General features: G+C 44.4%; 1 protein-coding gene across 9 annotated transcripts in view; it reads left to right on the top strand.

Moving 5' to 3' along the window:
* LOC124254125 (triadin-like) overlaps positions 1 to 19,433 on the top strand; it is a 310,850-nt gene that overhangs the window by 192,405 nt on the left and 99,012 nt on the right. The window contains exon 1 of one of the 9 annotated variants that reach the window (XM_046687999.1): positions 13,575 to 14,478. The exons of the other annotated variants lie outside the window; for them this stretch is intronic. Coding sequence (XP_046543955.1) covers positions 14,412 to 14,478 — 67 coding nt within the window. The 5' untranslated portion in view covers positions 13,575 to 14,411. Of the gene's footprint in view, positions 1 to 13,574; positions 14,479 to 19,433 lie in introns of those variants that run through there. 9 annotated transcript variants of the gene reach the window in all.

Below are 19,433 nucleotides of genomic sequence, written 5' to 3'. Positions count from 1 at the left end.
AAAGGTTTGAAGTTCGGAAAAATTCATGGATATAATATTTTTGAGGTTGCGTTTCTAACCTCGAAAACCTCGAAAATTAGATACCTCGAAAATTTCCCGGTATACGGTAATTGACTACATAAATTCCGTAAATGTACTTACAATAATGCTAACTGCCAAGTTATTAGGAGAAGACTCAAACCTTTGGCACAGACTATTGTGAATGCTATTGATAAATTTGGTTTAATAAAAAGGTATCCAATCAGAAGATCAAGAAAATGTCCTATAACAGTCGCTCCCAGCACAATCACCACTGGAGATTCCCACAGCGATTGTTATTCTGACATTGAATCTACAACCAACATTGTGAAATTGGTGCTGCTCCAGATCTGTTGACCTGAGCGCTGGGTGTTCTCTGTGGTTGAGGATTCTCATCATTACAGAGGAAGGAAGGCTACACTCAGACATTGACAGTGGGAGATTGAATTATGCTCAGGTTATTGGTCATGCTGCAATAATAATGTATTAATAAAGTCTGCTCCAATGTTGTTGCTGGTATTCTGTGTACGGATAGTGAGAGTTTGTTGTGATGGGTAGGATAGATAGTGAGAGCCTTGTTGTTTGTTTTGATGGGTAGGATAGTGAGAGTTTGTTGTGATGGGTAGGATATGAGAGAGTGAGAGTTTGTTGTGATGGGTAGGTGACAGGGTAGAGATAGTGAGAGTTTGAACAGTTGTTGTGATGGGTAGGATAGTGGGCAGGAGAGTTTGTTGTGATGGGTAGGATAGGATGTGAGAGTTTGTTGTGATGGGTAGGATAGTGAGAGTTTGTTTTGATGGGTAGGATAGTGAGAGTTTGTTGTGATGGGTAGGATAGTGAGAGTTTGTTGTGATGGGTAGGATAGTGAGAGTTTGTTGTGATGGGTAGGATAGTGAGAGTTTGTTGTGATGGGTAGGAGAGTGAGTTTCTTGTGACAGGGGTAGGATAGTGAGAGTTTGTTGTGATGGGTAGGATAGTGAGAGTTTGTTGTGATGGGTAGGATAGTGAGAGTTTGTTGTGACATGAGAGGGTAGGATAGTGAGAGTTTGTTGTGATGGGTAGGATAGTGAGAGCTTGTGACAGGGCAGGATAGTGAGAGTTTGTTTGATGGGTAGGTGGTATGGGAGAGTTTGTTGTGACAGGGGTAGGATAGTGAGAGTTTGTTGTGATGGGTAGGATAGTGAGAGCCTTGTGATGGGCAGGGATAGTGAGAGCAGGATAGTTTGTTTTGATGGGTAGGATAGTGAGAGTGCCAGATTGTTGTGACAGGTAGGATAGTGAGAGCTTGTTTTGGTGGATAGATAGAGCGAGTTTGTTGTGACATGGGTTGGATAGTGAGAGTTTGTTGTGATGGGTGATAGCAGTTTGTTGTGACAGGATAGTGAGAGTTTGTTTTGTGATAGTGAGAGTTTGTTTTGATGGGTAGGATAGTGAGTTTCTTGTGACAGGGGTTGGATAGTGAGAGTTTGTTTTGATGGGTAGGATAGTGAGTTTGTTGTGACAGGAGTAGGATAGTGAGAGTTTGTTTTGATGGGTAGGATAGTGAGAGTTTGTTTTGATGGGTAGGATAGTGAGAGTTTCTTGTGACAGGTGGGATAGTGAGAGTTTCTTGTGACAGGGGTCGGATAGTGAGAGTTTGTTGTGACAGGTGTAGGATAGTGAGAGCTTGTTGTGATGAGTAGGATAGTGAGAGTTTGTTGTGGCAGGGGTAGGATAGTAAATTGCATGTGATGAAACTGTGGTAATTAACGAATATTTAACTGAATTACTATTTTGCAATTAAGTTGTAGGATTGCATAGTTGTAATTACAGAGCAGAGAGGTTCATATTCCAATACTTGGAAAAGTATAAGCAACATTATTTACTAATTATAGATAACTCAGTTAATTAAGGAGATTTCCATACATCGGTTCAGCAATTAGGACATATGCCAAGGAGGAAAACATGTTGTGGTTATCATCATTACATGTAAGTAGGTGCAAAGCAATTTGCAGTTGAAAAGTTCCACCATTTTTCTTCAAGTTGGTCTTAAACAGCTGATAAATATGATAGCAGAGATGGTATAGCCATTTCACTCACTCACTCACCCACCCAAATACCACTCACTCACTCACCCACCCAAATCTACTTACTCACTCATCCATGAATGACACACCCCTTCCTGTCTTCTACAAGAGGGGCGGTGGGGTAGCCTAGTGGTTAAAGCGTTGGCTCGTCACGCCGAAGACCCGGGTTCGATTCCCCACATGGGCACAATGTGTGAAGCCCATTTGTGGTGTCCCCCGCCGTGATATTGCTGGAATATTGCTAAAAGCGGCGTAAAACTAAACTCAGTCAGTCAGTCAGTCAGTCAGTCAGTCTTCTACAAGAGGTGTTTGCTGTTAATATTTTATGCCATTGCCAGCCATGTGTGAGGCTTCACTCTTGTCAATATTTCATTCTCTGATTAAGTGTTGACTGTCAATGGAGATTTACCAGCTTTAAGATAACACCTGGTCTGACTTGGAGAACTTACTGGTTGGCTGAAGCCAAAGGGTCAATGATATAATTGTGCACTTCAACGAATGTTAAATTATTTATTGCGTTTTCATTTCACCCGTCTCCTGCTGATTAATGTACTAGTGTCCCCATGGACATTTGCAAGACACTCCCATGGTGGTCCGTTCAGTCTAAGTAAACTTAGGCTCAGTATTATTCATTACACTGCTATACTGAGTCTAACAAACCCTAGAAGAAGGTCACGTCACCTAATCTTTTGAGAAAATTTGCATATACCGTTTGAACTTTTACCTCAAACTCGAACGATTCCGAATGTTATTTTCTGCACGATCGCTTCTGAGTGAGTAAACAGTTGCTGAAAATAGGGTTTTGTCAACATTCCGGGATGTCATCTTGCGGAAATATAAGCTAATAGTAACCATGTCATCAGACACCCCTATTTTTTTAAAGTGTGTATACTGCAGGTCCAATATCTGTGTTTTATGCTGATTTTCGTTGGTTGAGAGATCAGTGTCAGCGACCGGGGAAAAGAAAATCCCAAAAACGTTTTGTAAGTCCCGCTGAACCCTAAATAGAAGTCGTTGTCTGACTGGTTAAATCTGTTCGGCCATCTCTCGTTTGATTGGACAGTCATAGGTCACTCAAGGATTAGTTGACATGACCTTCTGCTGTGGTTTGTTAGACTCAGTATAGCAGTGTAACAAATAATACTGAGCCTGAGTTTACTGGTCCCGTCTTCGCTTGAAGTACTGTAGATTACTCTGGGTACACCATACACCTGACCCCTGTCTTTTGAGGCGGTAGGCGGTGGGGTGGCCTAGTGGTTAAAGTGTTCACTCGTCACGCGACGAACCAGGTTTGATTCCCCATATGGGTACAATGTGTGAAGCCCATTTCTGATGTCCCCTGCTGTGATATTGCTGCACGAAACTATACTCACTCACCCACCGTTTTCTATTAGCTGAAGTGCTTATGTCACTTTGTATACAGTCGTGCCCTGTTTATCCGAGCCTCAGATATCTGGAAAACTCGCCTTCCGAACGAAATTTCCTCAAAACAAATTTAACAATGTTGTAATAGCACTTATCAGAAAATCCAGTTTCCGTAACCGGACAGTCATTTTCACATACAAAACGCTAAATTATATGCATTTTTTCTCTCATATATCTGGATGGCTGAGCACCTGTCAGTATGTTTACACACGCATTTTACAGAGTGGCCTTGCGTGCCCTAACATAAAAGAAGTCGGCAGTCTTTGAAGTGTGAGAGGATTAACTACCTGTAATTAGCAAGGTGACACTGAGTTAATTTTGAGTTGTGATTGGCAAGGCCAGACGTCCCGGTTGTTTTGGTAGTGACTTTAATCCGGAAGTTTATGTTAGGTACAGCAACAATGCGAACGCAAGGATGACATCAGAACTGTTTCGTGATTGGTTGCTAGCATTTGACAGACAGATGCATGTACAGGTATGTTTGAACGTGTTATTGACTTGACTACTTTATTTGACAAGATGTGATTTTATGTATGCACTGTTATTTGTTGATGTCTTATCAATAAAGATTACGTCTGATGTCTATTATGTTCGTTTCTTTGTATGTCTTTACATATGGTCCCTGGTTCAGATATCGGGAAATTCATTTATCCGACAATTTCAAGAAAAACACAAGTGTCTGGATAAATGGGGCACAACTGTACACCATGTATGTGATCCTGTTAAGCATCATTCTTCATGAGAATTACATCTGTAAAAATTGAAGTTCACACCTCCCTTGAATAATCTGTTAATTTTTTTTTTTTTAACTTTTAAATGTTTGTGTTGTTTATTAGTGAAGAGATAAGAATAAACTGTTACAATTATTTAATGTGGTCATAATAGTTTAAATGAGAGTTCGATATTAAGGTTAAAAGTCAAACAATCCTTGCCACAAACCCTGTTAAAGTTTACATAGGTGTACTGTGATAGCCAAACAGTCAAAGTGCTGGCTCGTCACACCAAAGTCCTGTGTTCAGTTCCCAACTGGATAAAATGTGTGAATCCTATATCTGGTGTCCCTTGCATATTATTAAAATCGTTAAAAATACATCCTTACTTTCTGAAGTTAAGAGATAAGTTTTGTTTTTTGTAGATTTAAAACCAGGGGATACAACCCCTAGGATACCAGGAATCCTGTAATCCTGATTGTTAGTAATCAGTTTTCAAATTACAGCACTGTCCTGGTTAGTAACTATGGAAATTAGAAAGAGTATGGGAATTAGAAATATCTAAACCCATAATTGCATTAAAACAGCTGTGTCACAGCAATGAGTCGTTAGATCAGGCTTTCTGGCGTTTGAAACTCGAACCAAAGGAACATGATGTTCAAACAAGCTATCTTTCCGTGATGAATTGATCAAAATCCCATTTGTATTACATTACTCTAGAGCATCACTGTGGAAAATAGTCTGTTAAGAGATCAATGCATGTTATTTAGTATCACAGCACATACTATTTACCTATCCACTGCCTTGTACTTTCTGGAAAACACTTTGTGAATGCTGAAAAGATATACATTGTCACCGAACAGAGAAATGGTATTGATTTTTCATGGTTACAGGGATAATGTGAATATTTGATACACTCAGTCAGAGTTGAAGAAGCTGTTAGGGGAGGAGGAGGTGTTACGACCGTGGCCGCGGGTGGGGCATTAATATGGAGATTGTTTTTCCCTTGGCAGGCTGGATTGTAAAAACCTCTGCATTTTTTATCAACTCTCTCTGTGCGACATGATTACATTCAGGTGTCGTAGTCCCATCTTCCCGTCATTGACCGTGGTGGTTGGGTTCCTTCTGGCCATTGCTTTGTCCTTGGTATTGACGGCTGGTTATTTTGTTGAGGTTTTGGGTTTGATTGTTGTGTGTGTTTGTGGAAGGAATATTGGCACAGAATGGCAGTAGTTTGATCTTCTACCTACTTGCCTTCAGTTATGGAGAAGGTAGGGGCGGTTTTGGGGGGGCAGGGAAAGGGGGCCCGGAAAGTGGGGACGAGAGTAGGCACTGGTGTTCATCTATGGTGCTTCCTTTGTTTTCTATAGTGCTTCATGTGTGCTAAGCTGAGCTGTAGTGCTTCCTGTGGACTGGGTTTAGCTCTAGTGTTTCTTGTAGCCTGGAGATAGTGGTAGTGCTGTGGACCTTGTTGAGTGGTAGTGCTTCCTGGAGGCTGGAGATAGCACTGGCCTCCTTGTCGATCTTGTTGGGTGGTAGTGCTTCCTGGAGGCTGGAGATAGCACTGGCCTCCTTGTCGATCTTGTTGGGCGGTAGTGCTTCCTGGAGGCTGGAGATAGCCGGCCATCTTGTTGGCCTTGTTGGGCGGTAGTGCTTCCTGGAGGCTGGAGATAGCACTGGCCTCCTTGTCGATCTTGTTGGGCGGTAGTGCTTCCTGGAGGCTGGAGATAGCACTGGCCTCCTTGTCGATCTTGTTGGGCGGTAGTGCTTCCTGGAGGCTGGAGATAGCACTGGCCTCCTTTGTTGATCTTGTTGGGCTGTAGTGCTTCCTGGAGGCTGGAGATAGCACTGGCCTCCTTGTCGATCTTGTTGGTAGTGCTTCCTGGAGGCTGGAGATAGCACTGGCCTCCTTGTCGATCTTGTTGGGCGGTAGTGCTTCCTGGAGGCTGGAGATAGCACTGGCCTCCTTTGTCGATCTTGTTGGGCTGTAGTGCTTCCTGGAGGCTGGAGATAGCACTGGCCTCCTTTGTCGATCTTGTTGGGCAGTAGTGCTTCCTGGAGGCTGGAGATAGCACTGGCCTCCTTGTCGATCTTGTTGGGCGGTAGTGCTTCCTGGAGGCTGGAGATAGCACTGGCCTCCTTGTCGATCTTGTTGGGCGGTAGTGCTTCCTGGAGGCTGGAGATAGCACTGGCCTCCTTGTCCATCTTGTTGGGCAGTAGTGCTTCCTGGAGGCTGGAGATAGCACTGGCCTCCTTGTCGATCTTGTTGGGCGGTAGTGCTTCCTGGAGGCTGGAGATAGCACTGGCCTCCTTGTCGATCTTGTTGGGCGGTAGTGCTTCCTGGAGGCTGGAGATAGCACTGGCCTCCTTGTCGATCTTGTTGGGCGGTAGTGCTTCCTGGAGGCTGGAGATAGCACTGGCCTCCTTGTCGATCTTGTTGGGCGGTAGTGCTTCCTGGAGGCTGGAGATAGCACTGGCCTCCTTGTCGATCTTGTTGGGCTGCAGTGCTTCCTGGAGGCTGGAGATAGCACTGGCCTCCTTTGTCGATCTTGTTGGGCAGTGTAGTGCTTCCTGGAGGCTGGAGATAGCACTGGCCTCCTTGTCGATCTTGTTGGGCGGTAGTGCTTCCTGGAGGCTGGAGATAGCACTGGCCTCCTTGTCGATCTTGTTGGGCTGTAGTGCTTCCTGGAGGCTGGAGATAGCACTGGCCTCCTTGTCGATCTTGTTGGGCAGTAGTGCTTCCTGGAGGCTGGAGATAGCACTGGCCTCCTTGTCGATCTTGTTGAGGGTGCAGTGCTTCCTGGAGGCTGGAGATAGCACTGGCCTCCTTGTAGATCTTGTTGGGCGGTAGTGCTTCCTGGAGGCTGGAGATAGCACTGGCCTCCTTGTCGATCTTGTTGGGCTGTAGTGCTTCCTGGAGGCTGGGATAGTGCTTCGATCTTGTTGGGCGGTAGGCTTCCTGGAGATAGCACTGGCCTCCTTGTCGATCTTGTTGGGCGGTAGTGCTTCCTGGAGGCTGGAGATAGCACTGGCTTTGTCGAGATCTTGTTGTAGTGCTTCCTGGGCGATAGCACTGTAGCCTCCTTGTGTCGCATCTTGTTGGGCGGTAGTGCTTCCTGGAGGCTGGAGATAGCACTGGCCTCTTGTAGATCTTGTTGGTAGTATGCTTCCTGGAGGCTGGAGATAGCACTGGTGCTTCCTGGAGGCTGGAGATAGCACTGGCCTCCTTGTCGATCTTGTTGGGCTGTAGTGCTTCCTGGAGGCTGGAGATAGCACTGGCCTCCTTGTCGATCTTGTTGGGCGGAGAGTGCTTCCTGGAGGCTGGAGATAGCACTGGCCTCCTTTGTCGATCTTGTTGGGTAGTGCTTCCTGGAGGCTGGAGATAGCACTGGCCTCCTTTGTCGATCTTGTTGGGCTGTAGTGCTTCCTGGAGGCTGGAGATAGCACTGGCCTCCTTGTCGATCTTGTTGGCGGTAGTGCTTCCTGGAGGCTGGAGATAGCACTGGCCTCCTTGTCAGATCTTGTTGGGCAGTAGTGCTTCCTGGAGGCTGGAGATAGCACTTGGCCTTGTCTTGTCATCTTGTTGGGCAGTAGTGCTTCCTGGAGGCTGGAGATAGCACTGGCCTCCTTGTCGATCTTGTTGGGCGGTAGTGCTTCCTGGAGGCTGGAGATAGCACTGGCCTCCTTGTCGATCTTGTTGAGGTAGTAGTGCTTCCTGGAGGCTGGAGATAGCACTGGCCTCCTTGTCGATCTTGTTGAGTGGTAGTGCTTCCTGGAGGCTGGAGATAGCACTGGCCTCCTTGTCGATCTTGTTGGGCAGTAGTGCTTCCTGGAGGCTGGAGATAGCACTGGCCTCCTTGTCGATCTTGTTGGGCAGTAGTGCTTCCTGGAGGCTGGAGATAGCACTGGCCTTCTTGTCAGCCTTGTTGAGTGGTAGTGCTTCCTGGAGGCTGGAGATAGCACTGGCCTCCTTGTCGATCTTGTTGGGCGGTAGTGCTTCCTGGAGGCTGGAGATAGCAGGCCTTCTTTTCATCCTTGTTGAGCATGAGTGCTTCCTGGAATCTGGAGATAGCAGGCCTTCTTGTCAGCCTTGTTGAGCGGGAGTGCTTCCTGGAGGCTGGAGATAGCAGGCCTTCTTGTCAGCCTTGTTGAGCGGGAGTGCTTCCTGGAGGCTGGAAATAGCACTGGCCTTCTTGTCGATCTTGTTGAGCAGTGGTGCTTCCTGGAATCTGGAGATAGCAGGCCTTCTTGTCAGCCTTGTTGAGCATGAGTGTTTCCTGGAATCTGGAGATAGCAGGCCTTCTTGTCAGCCTTGTTGAGCGGTAGTGCTTCCTGTGCCTGGTCTGAGCTGTAGTGCTTCCTATTGGCTGGAGATAGCAGGCTTCGTGTTGTCCTTGTTGAGCTGTAGAGCTTCCTGGAAGCTGGAGATCTCTGCAGAAGTCCCTTTTGACTTGGTAGAGCTGTAGTACTCCATGTAAGCCACAGAGAGCTGTAGAAGTCCCTGTGGGCTGTGTGGGGGAAGACTCATCTGGCTCCACCAGCCACAGTTCAGTGGTGGGTAATGAAGATACTGCCCAGTCCCCAGGAGACAACACAATCAATAACCTCATAGCAAGTCGTTTGTTCCTTGTTACACAATTGTACTACTATTGCATGTCTGTTGTTCGTCAGTTTGAAGGATGAGACTATTGTTGAAAAATTCTCTTTGTCTATGTAAGTGTGTCACTGGATCTGATCGCTGGATGTCGTTAACGGAACTCTTTGGTGATCAGCCAGAAAATGAACTTGTGCTCGTAAAACTAATTTAACTTTGTCATGATCAAACTATTTGCAGTGGATCTCAAGATACATTGATTTTTCAGTGTAATGGGTTGGTTGTAACTTAAAATATTTACATGTTTAGATTCCAAAAGAGTTTCTTGTAACTGTACATGTTACTTAGAACTATATTATGCTTCTTTAGATAATACATAACACAGTTTCAGGAGTAGAACACCTCGGGTTTTATTTGAGCTTGTGGAACCTTTCAGCTACCAATCAGCCCATCAACTTACAATTCAAATTATTCCACCATCCATGATCCACCCACAATCTTACATGTCCTCACCGCCTCCGTGGTGTAGTGGTTAGAGCGTTCGCTCGGAGAGTGGAAGGTCGCAGGTTCGATCCCCGACCGCGTCATACCAAAAGACGTTAAAATATGGTACTTGTTGGTCCCTGCCTGACGCTCGGCATTAATGGGTACAACAAGGACTGGTCCGCTCGGAGTCAGTATAATGTGTCTAAGTGGGGTATTCATGCTTCACTGCGGCATGGTATCTCAGTGGGCTATCACTATAAAACCAGCTTAAGTCTGGGCTAGTACAAGCAGCCGCGCATACACATACACACGCATGCACGTCGTCATATGAGCAAAATATTCTCAAGCACGACGTTAAACCCAATTTCACCTCACCTCACATGTCCTCACTCACTCACTCCACCTTCCATCCATACATCCACCCCTCATCCACTCACTCACTCATGTACCCACTAATCTTTCCATCCATACATCCACCAAACCACCCATCCACTCACTCACTCCTCGAGAGTTCATACACAGGTAACCAAGTGTGCGTTTAACATTTAAAACAGTTGCATTGAAGCTTACGAACCATGAAGAAAATGTTTAAAGATTGTCAGTCAATGTTTGCAATGTGTAACACGCGAAAGTAATGATGCGAAACTTCTGTGAAAACACAGACAGCATTGCAATTGGAGCTAACGGAGCATTGCGACCGATTTTCCCAAAATTGATCTTTGTCATCGCCCACTGACAAAAAACTAAATCATCTCATTCCGCACTCAGTCAATATTGTGGAGTCAAGTAATTAAAGCCGTGAAATTCCCATACATTCATTAACTGTAGATAATAGTTTCTTGACAACTGGTGATGCTAGAAGAAGCTGATGTACTACTGTCCTAACAACTAATTGCAGTGGTAGTGGTGCTTGAGTGATGTTCTCTGCCAGTTTTGTAGGCCAGTGGTTACTGACAATGGTGGTTCATCAGTTATTGATGACAGTGTCGGTATCAGGGCTGGTAGATGTAACACTGAACAGCAGGGGTGGGGCTTCCTTGGTCGATCATACAAAACAGACCATACACAGGGTACTACTTACTGCATGATTATACAAGCTTTGTAACTTTGTTTTGACATTGGGAAATGTTGTTTCTTGATTTTATTTCTGATAGCCAACACAAAGCATCATCTGAAAGTGCTATAAACTCATTCTAGAAGGGGTCACACAGATAATGGGAGTGGGAAGGGAGGGAGTGAGGGAATATGATTTTACGCCACTTTTGGCAATATTCCAGCAATATCATGGTGGGGGACACCAGAAATGGGCTTCACACATTGTGTCCATGTGGGGAATCAAATCCGGGTCTTCAGCGTGGGGGCGGCGGGGTAGCCTAGTGGTTAAAGCGTTGGCTCGTCACGCCGAAGACCCGGGTTCGAATCCCCACATGGGTACAATGTGTGAAGCCCATTTCTGGTGTCCCCCGCCGTGATGTTGCTGGAATATTGCTAAAAGCGGCGTAAACCAAACTCAGTCAGTCAGTCAGTCAGTCTTCAGCATGATGAGCGAACGCTTTAGCCACTAGGCTACCCCACCGGCCCAGGGAGAGAGGTACATTAACTGTTTTTGTAGCTTTTTGCATCGTCTTGAACAGTCTTGAACTTTTTATTGTTCTTAACAGATGCTGTCAATTCCAGGTAAGACTTTGTGTCTAGCAAGCTGGGTGGTTTAAGTGGCTGCTCAGTGGATGGGGTGGTCAGGCTCACTGACTTGGTTGGGTTATTGCTCATGATGTCAGCCCCTGGGTTGTCTGATCCAGACATGATAATTTACAGTCTGTGAGGGGCGTTGGGGGTAGTCTAGTGGTTAAAGCGTTGGCTCGTCACGCTGAAGACCCGGGTTCGATCCCCACATGGGTACAATTTGTGAAGCCCATTTCTGGTGTCCCCCGCCGTGATATTGCTGGAATATTGCTAAAAAGCAGTAAAACCAAACTCAGTCAGTCAGTCAGTACAAAGCATGATGGTGAGCAGCTTTAGCCACAGGCTGAAGACCCGGTTCGATCCCCACATGGGTACAATGTGTGAAGCCCATTTCTGGTGTCCCCCACGCGGATGTTGCTGGAATATTGCTAAAAGCCATGCGTAAAACCAAACTCAGTCAGTCAGTCAGTCAGTCTTCAGCATGATGAGCTTAACGCTTTAGCCACTAGGCTACCCCACCGCCCCAGGGAGAGAGAGGTACATTAACTGTTTTTGTAGCTTTTTGCATCGTCTTGAACAGTCTTGAACTTTTTATTGTTCTTAACAGATGCTGTCAATTCCAGGTAAGACTTTGTGTCTAGCAAGCTGGGTGGTTTAAGTGGCTGCTCAGTGGATGGGGTGGTCAGGCTCACTGACTTGGTTGGGTTATTGCTCATGATGTCAGCCCCTGGGTTGTCTGATCCAGACATGATCATTTACAGTCTGTGAGGGGCGGTGGGGTAGTCTAGTGGTTAAAGCGTTGGCTCGTCACGCTGAAGACCCGGGTTCGATCCCCACATGGGTACAATTAGTGAAGCCCATTTCTGGTGTCCCCTGCCGTGATATTGCTGGAATATTGCTAAAAGCAGCATAAAACCAAACTCAGTCAGTCAGTCAGTACAGTCTGTGATCATTTTACTTTGATGGGATTTGAGCTTTAGCAGACTTCTGTCTGTCCTTGAAGTTCGATGAGATTGCTGGTCATATCAGTCCTGGATTGGTCCGTTATGATTCTAGCTGACTTTTCTTGCCCCGACTGTTGGAACTAGAATCTAGTCCAGAGGGTGTTAGGAAACTATATCTCATGAGTCCTCACACTTGGTATGTTGTCAGACTTGAAGAAACCGAAGTGTTTCCTGAATACCAATGCTGTCAAACTTAATCATTTCTGACTTGTACATATCTTGAAGCGTTGAGAACAAGTTCATAATTATGACCCTCAAATTCTACTGGTCTATTAATGGTGTTTTACTTATCTTCAACCCTATTTTGTAGTCTCAGACTAGGTGACTGGCATGAATTTGGGAAGCTGGGATGCCGCGTGTGGCATTAAACACTCAACGAAAAATAAGCCATGTTGGTTGAGGTGAAGAAGGAACTAGCAAGTGCTGTGTGTTCAGCTACAGTTCACTAACCTGTGTATATGTTTGTGGTATCCAACAAGGAACAAGTTATTCATTAGTTACACCTTGAAAACCTAAACAATTCAGAATTATGTCCCTCTAACACTACTGGTCAATGAGGGGCGGTTGGGTAGCCTAGTGGTTAAGGCGTTCACTCGTCACGCCGAAGACCCGGGTTCGATTCCCCACATGGGTACGATGTGTTAAGCCCATTTCTGGTGTCCCCCGCCGTGATATTGCTGGAATATTGCTAAAAGCGGCGTAAAACCAAACTCACTCACTCACTCACTCACTGGTCAATGATGACAGCTATTAATGGTGTTTTACTAATCTTCAGCCCAATTTTGTTGTCTCAGGCTAGGTGACTAACATGAAGTAGGAAAACTGGGATGCCAACTTTGGCATTTAGCACTCAAAGAATAATAAACCAAGTAGGCTGAGATGAGGAAGGAAATGTGTGTTAAGCTGCTGTTCATCAACCTGTGTATGTCAGGGATTTACCTTGAGTCCTGTATTTGAGGGTCCCTGGGACTCATACTCTTAATTTTCAGAGGTCCTGGACAACAAAATGGGGGTCCCAGACACTTAAATATGATCATTAATACTGTTATTGTATTGTGTATCATGATCATCACATTGTTACAGTAATTAAATTGCAAATGATACCATAACCCAACTAGTAGCAAAAGTCAGTGATAACCTATTGTTAGTTGATTGGATTTTTTACAAAAAGTATTTGGCCGTTTTGAGTCCCTGTGGACTGGCTAATATATTTTGTTCCATTGTCAATTTTTATGTGTATAGGATGCAGGAATTCGTGTCCTCTAAATCCCTGGTATGTGTTTGAGGTATCAAGCAAAACCAAGTCACTCAATCGTTTCTTCAACACAAGCTAGTTGACTAGCATGAATTTGGGAAGCTGTGGTGCACAGCGTAGGATTTAACAGTCGAAGAATTATGCTTTACACATCAAGAACCGAAACAGCTAAGAAGAAGATGATGCTTGTTGTGGTTCACAGGTTGTTGTGTGGAAAGATTCATGCCACAAGGCACCTCTGCCTTCTACGCCATGTATTGATTACACACCTTACCTTAACCTCAACCAAAATCTACAAGCAGTCAGTGCAGAAGCTTTAACAAATTACTGAATTTCACATATTCAGAACTTCCTACCCAATGAGATGCAATTCTTGCTATTTTATCAGGTCATTGAGTATGATATAGAAATTGTGTCCATCTCACAAACCACTGGCTGAATTCCATCATTAATTGATCCCGAATCGTGAGCTATCATACAGGGGAACGCGGCTTGCTGAGACAGACTGGCAGGCTTGGCGGACTGGATGGGAGGGTACTGAAGCGTAGAGGGTTCCTGCATGGCAAGACACATGTATTAATCATCACCAGCGTTCATGGGTGGACTTGAAGCACTGTTCATCTGTTGCCTGGTTGGATGATTGTGTTCACATGCTTCATGGGAGGCTGTAGTTTGACAGGAGCGATGACTTCAATGGCCTAACTTTTCGTAGAGTTCAGGTGTGTGACTTGATGTGGAAAGTTGATTTGATTCCATTTGGGTTTTGGTTACCCGACTTGTGTAGTGACTGTGGAAAGTTGATTTAGTTCAGTTTGTGAACTGAGTTTATACCTCCTTGAATGGTGACTGAAAAGTTGAATTAATTCAGCTTCTCTGTGAACTGATTTGAGGATATCTCACATGTATTGTGACTGTGAATGGTGAATTAATTCAGCTTGTCTTTGAACTAGGTTTTGGATACCTGGATATAGTGACTCGGAACAGGTGAATTAATTCAGTCAGTTGATCAAGGGATACCTGAATGGTAGAATTACTGTGAGATTACACTGATTCAGGGAGTGTGGGGTTCGAAGTGTTTCTGGAGCTGTTGGTAACATCGTGTGTTGCTGCCTGAGCTGTGAATGGATGTGAGCAGGTAGCAGATAGTGGATTGCTTTGGACAGGAAACCAATGGGGGGCAAGCTCTCACGATTAGCGGACATCGTCAACAAGAGGAGAAAGTCCGACGCCAATACAGGTGATTAGCGTGATTACTTATAGTAAAACCTGTAAATCCATACCTTGTCGGTCTACTAACCATCAACAATCATATTTTATCAATATTGATAGACAATCTCACTCAAGTGCCCTTTGAGTGAGTGAGTGAGTTGAGTTTTACACCTCTTTCAGCAATATTCCAGCAATATCACAGCAGGGGACACCAGAAATGGGCTTCTCACATTGTACCCATGTTGGGAATCGAACCCGGGGTCTTCAGTGTGATGGGGGCCAACAGTTTAACCACTAGGCTACCCCAACGCCCAAGTGCCCTTTGATATTAAATCTATCAACATGAGTGAGTGAGTGAGTATGGTTTTATGCCGCTTTCAGCAATATTCCAGCAATATCACAGCGGGGGACACCAGAAATGGGCTTCACACATTGTGCCCATGTGGGGATTCGAACCGGGTCTTCAGCGTGACGAGCGGACGCTTTAACCACTAGGCTACCCCACCGCCCCTATCAACATGAAGTAATAGAAGTTTAAAACTCCTCTACAAGCTTAGAAGAGTTGATATACATGTATTGGTATTAAAACATATATGGTATATTAACTAAAAAAATTTCAGTGTGGTATCCATTTTACCAAACCAGAATGTATGTTTTCTTTTTTAAATATTAGACAGTATAACCAGGCTATTTAGAATTGAAAACTTAAATTATTAAATTTGATAAACATTTTAGGAAAAAAATTTTAAAAAATAGAGAAAAGTAATAATACCAGTGAAGATTTCGGAATCTAATCCCATTTGACACCATTTTTCAACAATCCTGTAACAGCTGAATCTCATTTTGCTTCAATTTCCGATCAACACCATCACAATGTAAAAAACAAATGGCAATAGCTCCTTTTTTAAGCCTGTGTTCAATATCTTTGATGTTCGTTGCTACTTCCTCGGTATCCTTGTAAACATGGCTGTCGTATCATGTAGTGTTGTGTAGTCATGGTGTTGAGCTGGGGAACAAAGATATCACATGATATCGCATGCATGTCCTAAAACTGGAGTCTTCAAAGACGATGTGAAGAATGGATCTGGATCAGCCAATCAAGCAACAACCGTGTTTGAATGAAAATAAGATACGTTTCTACATGCTGTCTACTTTAAGTGACAGTGCCCTTCATAGGTGGTGTTATTTGTGGCCCTTTACTTGTTTGACTTGACACAGAGTTATCTGAGAATCAATAGACTTGGGGATCAAGTCAAACTACTACAGCCTACCTCTATGGCTGTTGTCAGGAGATGAGTAAGTTATTTTCTCTACAGCCTAGCCTTCCCTGCAATGTAGTCTACAGTCCCTGAACCTCTTATGGTCTGTTATTTCAGCCTAGCCTCTTCCCTGCAATGTGTCTCACAGTCCCTGAACCATATTATTTCCCCTACAGCCTAGCCTTCCCTGCAATGTAGTCTGTCTCACAGTCCCTGAACACAGTCCCTATTATCCCCAGCCTAGCCCTCCCTGCAATGTACTCACAGTCCCTGAACCATATTATTTCCCCTACAGCCTAGCCCTCCCTGTAGTGCTAAAGCCCTAAATGAAGCAAGTCTACATTTCTCCAGGTTCTGAATCTCTGGTCTCCCTGGGGCTCCTTTTCAAACTAAATGGGTTTTATTTGTAACAATCAAAATTATATATTTTCAAAGACTAAGCATTAGTCTATGTTACGAGGTACAGACAGATAATGATTTTTCTTATACAAATGCTGGTTTTAAAACTAACAAACATGAGTACATCACATCCTAGCCATCCTAGTTGTGACTTAGCCGCACTTAGCAGTATCCCAGCTAAATGAGGGGCAGTGGGGTAGCCTAGTGGTTAAAGCATTTACTCACCATGCCAAGACACGGGTTCAAATCCCCACGTGGGTACAATGTATGAAGACTATTTCTGGTGTCCCCAACTGTGATTTTGCTGGAAGTTTGCTAACAGCAGCGTAAAACCATACTCACTCACTCACTCACTCACTTACTCACTCCCAACTATATGATCTGGACTACATGTAATTGGGTGCACTGTGCTGAAATCTGTGTAACAATCTGGTAGGTTTTAAACAATCATGAGTGTGTATGGTTTCACACTTCTTTTACCAATATTCCTCCACGGTTTGGGACACCAGAAATGGTCTTCACACATTGTGACCATGAGGGGAATTGAACCAGGATCTTTGGTGTGATGAGTAAATGCTTTACCCACTAGGCTACCCCACCGCCCCTGCCAAACAAACACATTTGAAAACCAACCTTAAGCGACTATAGCTGAAATGACATGTACACATGTTATAAAAATCACAATATTTCCACACCGCTGTAGTCTTCAGTTGAAGTCAGAGTTGTTAGTAGGACTTGTCTGTCATGCCAGATTTACTGTAGTCATACAAAAAAATAATTTTATGATCTGCATGCTGGAAGTTTGTGAGTCAATGATGAAGCATACAACTTTATTGGGAACAATTTCTTTTTTTGTCATAGGTTTATTGCTTTTAGCTGGATAACGGTGTAAGAATCGACACAGAAATATCACCCTATGCAATAAACAAGAAGTTGTTATCCATGAAGTTGTATGCTCCATCATATCAAATTGGCTGTTTTTTCCTATTTTAAATGGTATATACACAGTTTGACGATGTAAGCCCCATAAATAAAGGTCCATTGTTTGAAAATATCTATCCTCAAAAATACAATGGTTAATGCAAATGGAAACCAGAAGAATCATTAATTTCCGCCTCGCCAAGCCATTTTTGACGTGAGTTGGATTCCTTTTCTTTTCGATATTCTCTAGGGTCTGTGAGGCGGACATCTTCTATATCTCCAGGAATCACATTTCGGTAAACCAGCACTAACCCAGGATCCATTCCCATTGTCCAGCTGTAATCTAATGCAGTTACATTAATGTGTGTGATAGTTCTCAGTCTCGGTGGAGGAATCGGTAAGGTTTGAAAATTTGATGCTAGATGTACAATGTCTCCTTCATCTCATAACTTCATTACTGATCAAGCTCTCTTTGATGTATGGTGTTAGATATATTGTAAATAATTGATTGGAGCCATAGATTTGTGATGTCTTCCCAGGCCCTTGATCAACAGTCCTACAGCGTCAAGATGAGGCTTGTTGTAGGCCTGTGTTTGTTAGGGGTATGTAGGAACATAGGTCTGTAGTCTGTGCCAGGACCTTGATTAACAGTCTTACAGCTTGTTGCAGGATGTGGCTGTTGTATGTAGGAACTGTGGGCTGTTAGCGACTTGATCAACAGTCTTACAGCGTCAAGATGAGGCTTGTTGTAGGCCTGTGTTTGTTAGGGGTATGTAGGAACATAGGGCTGTAGTCTGTGCCACGACCTTGATCAACAGTCTTACAGCGTCAAGATGAGGCTTGTTGTAGGCCTGTGTTTGTTAGGGGTATGTAGGAACATAGGGCTGTAGTCTGTGCCACGACCTTGATCAACAGTCTTACAGCGTCAAGATGAGGCTTGTTGTAGACCTGTGTTTGTTAGGAGTATGTAGGAACATAGGGCTGTAGGTATGTAGGAACATAGGGCTGTGTTTGTCTGTGCCTGTAGTCCTTGATCTTGATCAACAGTCTTACAGTGTCAAGATGAGGCTTGTTGTAGACCTGTGTTTGTTAGGAGTATGTAGGAACATAGGGCTGTAGTCTGTGCCACGACCTTGATCAACAGTCTTACAGTGTCAAGATGAGGCTTGTTGTAGACCTGTGTTTGTTGGGGTATGTAGGAACATAGGGCTGTAGTCTGTGCCACGACCTTGATCAACAGTCTTACAGCGTCAAGATGAGGCTTGTTGTAGACCTGTGTTTGTTAGGAGTATGTAGGAACATAGGGCTGTAGTCTGTGCCACGACCTTGATCAACAGTCTTACAGCGTCAAGATGAGGCTTGTTGTAGACCTGTGTTTGTTGGGGTATGTAGGAACATAGGGCTGTAGTCTGTGCCACGACCTTGATCAACAGTCTTACAGCGTCAAGATGAGGCTTGTTGTAGACCTGTGTTTGTTAGGGGTATGTAGGAACATAGGGCTGTAGTCTGTGCCACGACCTTGATCAACAGTCTTACAGCGTCAAGATGAGGCTTGTTGTCAAGATGAGGCTTGTTGTAGACCTGTGTTTGTTTAGACCTGTGGTTATGTAGGAACATAGGGCTGTAGTCTGTGCCACGACCTTGATCAACAGTCTTACAGTGTCAAGATGAGGCTTGTTGTAGACCTGTGTTTGTTGGGGTATGTAGGAACATAGGGCTGTAGTCAGTGCCACGACCTTGATCAACAGTCTTACAGCGTCAAGATGAGGCTTGTTGTAGGCCTGTGTTTGTTAGGGGTATGTAGGAACATAGGTCTGTAGTCAGTGCCACGACCTTGATCAACAGTCTTACAGCGTCAAGATGAGGCTTGTTGTAGACCTGTGTTTGTAAGGGGTGTGTAGAAACATATAACTGTAGTCTGTGCCACGACCTTGATCAACAGTCTTACAGCGTCAAGATGAGGCTTGTTGTAGACCTGTGTTTGTTAGGGGTATGTAGGAACATAGGGCTGTAGTCTGTGCCATGACCTTGATCAACAGTCTTACAGCGTCAAGATGAGGCTTGTTGTAGACCTGTGTTTGTTGGGGTTATGTAGGAACATAGGGCTGTAGTCTGTGCCACGACCTTGATCAACGGTCTTACAGTGTCAAGATGAGGCTTGTTGTAGACCTGTGTTTGTTGGGGTATGTAGGAACATAGGGCTGTAGTCTGTGCCACGACCTTGATCAACAGTCTTACAGTCAAGATGAGGCTTGTTGTAGACCTGTGTTTGTTAGGGAGGGGTAGTATGTAGGAACATAGGGCTGTAGTCTTGTGCCTGTGTTTGTTAGGAGTACCTTGATCAACAGTCTTACAGCTTAAGATCAAGATGAGGCTTGTTGTAGACCTGTGTTTGTTAGGGTGT

Source organism: Haliotis rubra, unplaced genomic scaffold (genome assembly GCF_003918875.1).
Source record: "Haliotis rubra isolate DU_JTF1 unplaced genomic scaffold, ASM391887v1 Scf565, whole genome shotgun sequence".
In the NCBI taxonomy this organism is placed as follows: Eukaryota; Metazoa; Mollusca; class Gastropoda; order Lepetellida; family Haliotidae; genus Haliotis; species Haliotis rubra.
The sequence above is the reverse complement of the archived record's forward strand: the minus strand, read 5'-3'. Positions and strand labels throughout refer to the sequence as shown.